The sequence below is a fragment of the Eimeria acervulina genome, genomic scaffold (assembly GCF_000499425.1).
Source record: "Eimeria acervulina Houghton genomic scaffold, Eah_scaff2599, whole genome shotgun sequence".
Taxonomy (NCBI): domain Eukaryota; phylum Apicomplexa; class Conoidasida; order Eucoccidiorida; family Eimeriidae; genus Eimeria; species Eimeria acervulina.
In genome coordinates, this window is record NW_013548191.1 from 1 (window position 1) to 1,870 (window position 1,870).

Sequence of the window (1,870 nt, forward strand, 5' to 3'; positions counted from 1 at the left end):
AAATATTAAGAATGCCTCTTACGAAATAGACAGAAAAGAAGGAGAGGAGTGACCTATGCAGGTGTAGATACTCTTGGATGCTTGCGATCGAAGGCTGCATGCTTCTTTTTTAGGGTTTAGGGTTTAGGGTTTAGGGTTTGCCTATGTAGAAATGCTCTTTCCAAGAGCCATCAAAGGCCTTTGTCCTCCTTCGGTGGTTCCAACGGGGAGCGACAAAGACAGCAACGACGGCGGAGGTGTTGAGGGACTCTGTTTTTTGTTTGCTTCGAGTTCTCTCTATTTCTGCTGGCCACTGTTTGTCTACATTTGGCGTATGTTTCACAAAGCAATCACAAAACAATCGAAATATTCCTGTACCTTGTGTTGCGTTTGGTGTGCCTGCTTCTTGCATACGCCCCCGCCATATATATATATATATATATATATATATATATAGGTATAATATATCCCACATTTGGATACTGTAGTACGGAAGGAACTGTTCACTGCCCTTCATTATCATTATTATTATTGGTTGTTGTTCGTTTGTGTTTTAGTTGTTTGATTGTTCGGTGCTTTGTTCTACTCTCTAATCCGCAGGTCGGAGTTGTGGGGAAGTACGGCACGCGTTATGGCGCGTCTTTGCGTAAAGTAATGAAGAAGGTGGAGCTGCAGCAGCATGCGAAGTACACCTGCCCCTTCTGCGGCAAGGTGAGAGGGGGCATGGGAGTATAAAAGAAGATAAATAACACACACAACGATAGATTCTTCGTTTTCATTATGGGTTTGTACCGCTTTCGAGTTGTGCATACCGGTCTGGCAGGCTGGTTTAGGGTTTAGGGTTTAGGGTTTAGGGTTAGGGCCTACAGCTGTGCGTATTTATTTTAAAGTGCAACGAAGAAAGGTGCATTCATATTTCATTGGTGAGGGAGGTGTGTCGACGGTACACCGAGTGTATGGACAGGCATTATTACGTACTTGTGAACTGTTGGTTGTAACGCTATGCGTTTCTTTATGATTTAGACGTAGCAATATCCCCGTGCTTATAAACACACGAATACTGAAGTGCGCTTGTTCATGCAGAACCCACGATTCAACTTTTCTGTGTAGCTCTCCACTTTTTCGACATTTTCTTTATCATTCCCTAAACCCTGAAGAGGAAGTGTTCTGTGTTTGCGGTGTATGTACAGCTGAGCGTGAAGCGGCAAGCGGTCGGCATCTGGCACTGCAGAGGCTGTTCAAAAACTATGACTGGAGGCGCGTGGACTCTGCAGACGGCAGCAGCAGCCACAGTGCGTTCAACTGTTGCTCGTCTAAGGAAACAGATGGGGGAGGCGAAGTAAATGAATGTGAAGGAACGTCGTTTCCTTGTCCAGACAACAGCTCAAGCAGAGAACTGAACGTCGTTTCCTTCAGTTTAATTCTTTCAACTTTAAATGCAACGTGGCGGACACCGTACAAGGTGCAGAAACATGAACTTCGGCACGTTGTGGCGTCCTTCAATATCCATCTGAGTGTAGATTAAGGAGAAAGCAGAGATAGATTAAAGGTGTAGGGCAGTTAAGATAGGAGGCGGAGAGGAATAAAGCAGACCGCTGTGCAGCTGTATACAAAACTAGAAGCACTAATTGCTTAATTCTGCGCATATGCGATGATGGAAATATCTACGCAAGGATGCCAGAAGCAGATGCTGATGCTACAGGTGATGACGCCTGCAAATGCAAATACGCATCGCTATATATATATATATATACACGCTAAAAAGTAGACCAGCGCAGTGGTAAATTCCAGCATGCATCAGCGCTTACTGAGCTGCTACGGCGGGATATCGGGATTTCGCGTTTAGAGTTGTCGGTACTCGGGTTGAATAGCAAGAGGCTTCTACAGTGGC

The 1,870-nt window shown here is 45.0% G+C and overlaps 1 protein-coding gene across 1 annotated transcript; it reads left to right on the forward strand.

Annotated features, from left to right (window-relative positions):
- Positions 1-149: 149 nt before the first annotated feature.
- On the forward strand, positions 150-1,322 carry EAH_00066990 (ribosomal protein L37a, putative; the record flags this gene model as incomplete). The annotated part of the gene is made up of 4 exons (XM_013392617.1): positions 150-238; positions 580-690; positions 840-902; positions 1,170-1,322. Coding segments are annotated over 4 exons (416 nt in total), but the record flags the coding sequence as incomplete, so codon positions are not given.
- Positions 1,323-1,870: the final 548 nt, after the last annotated feature.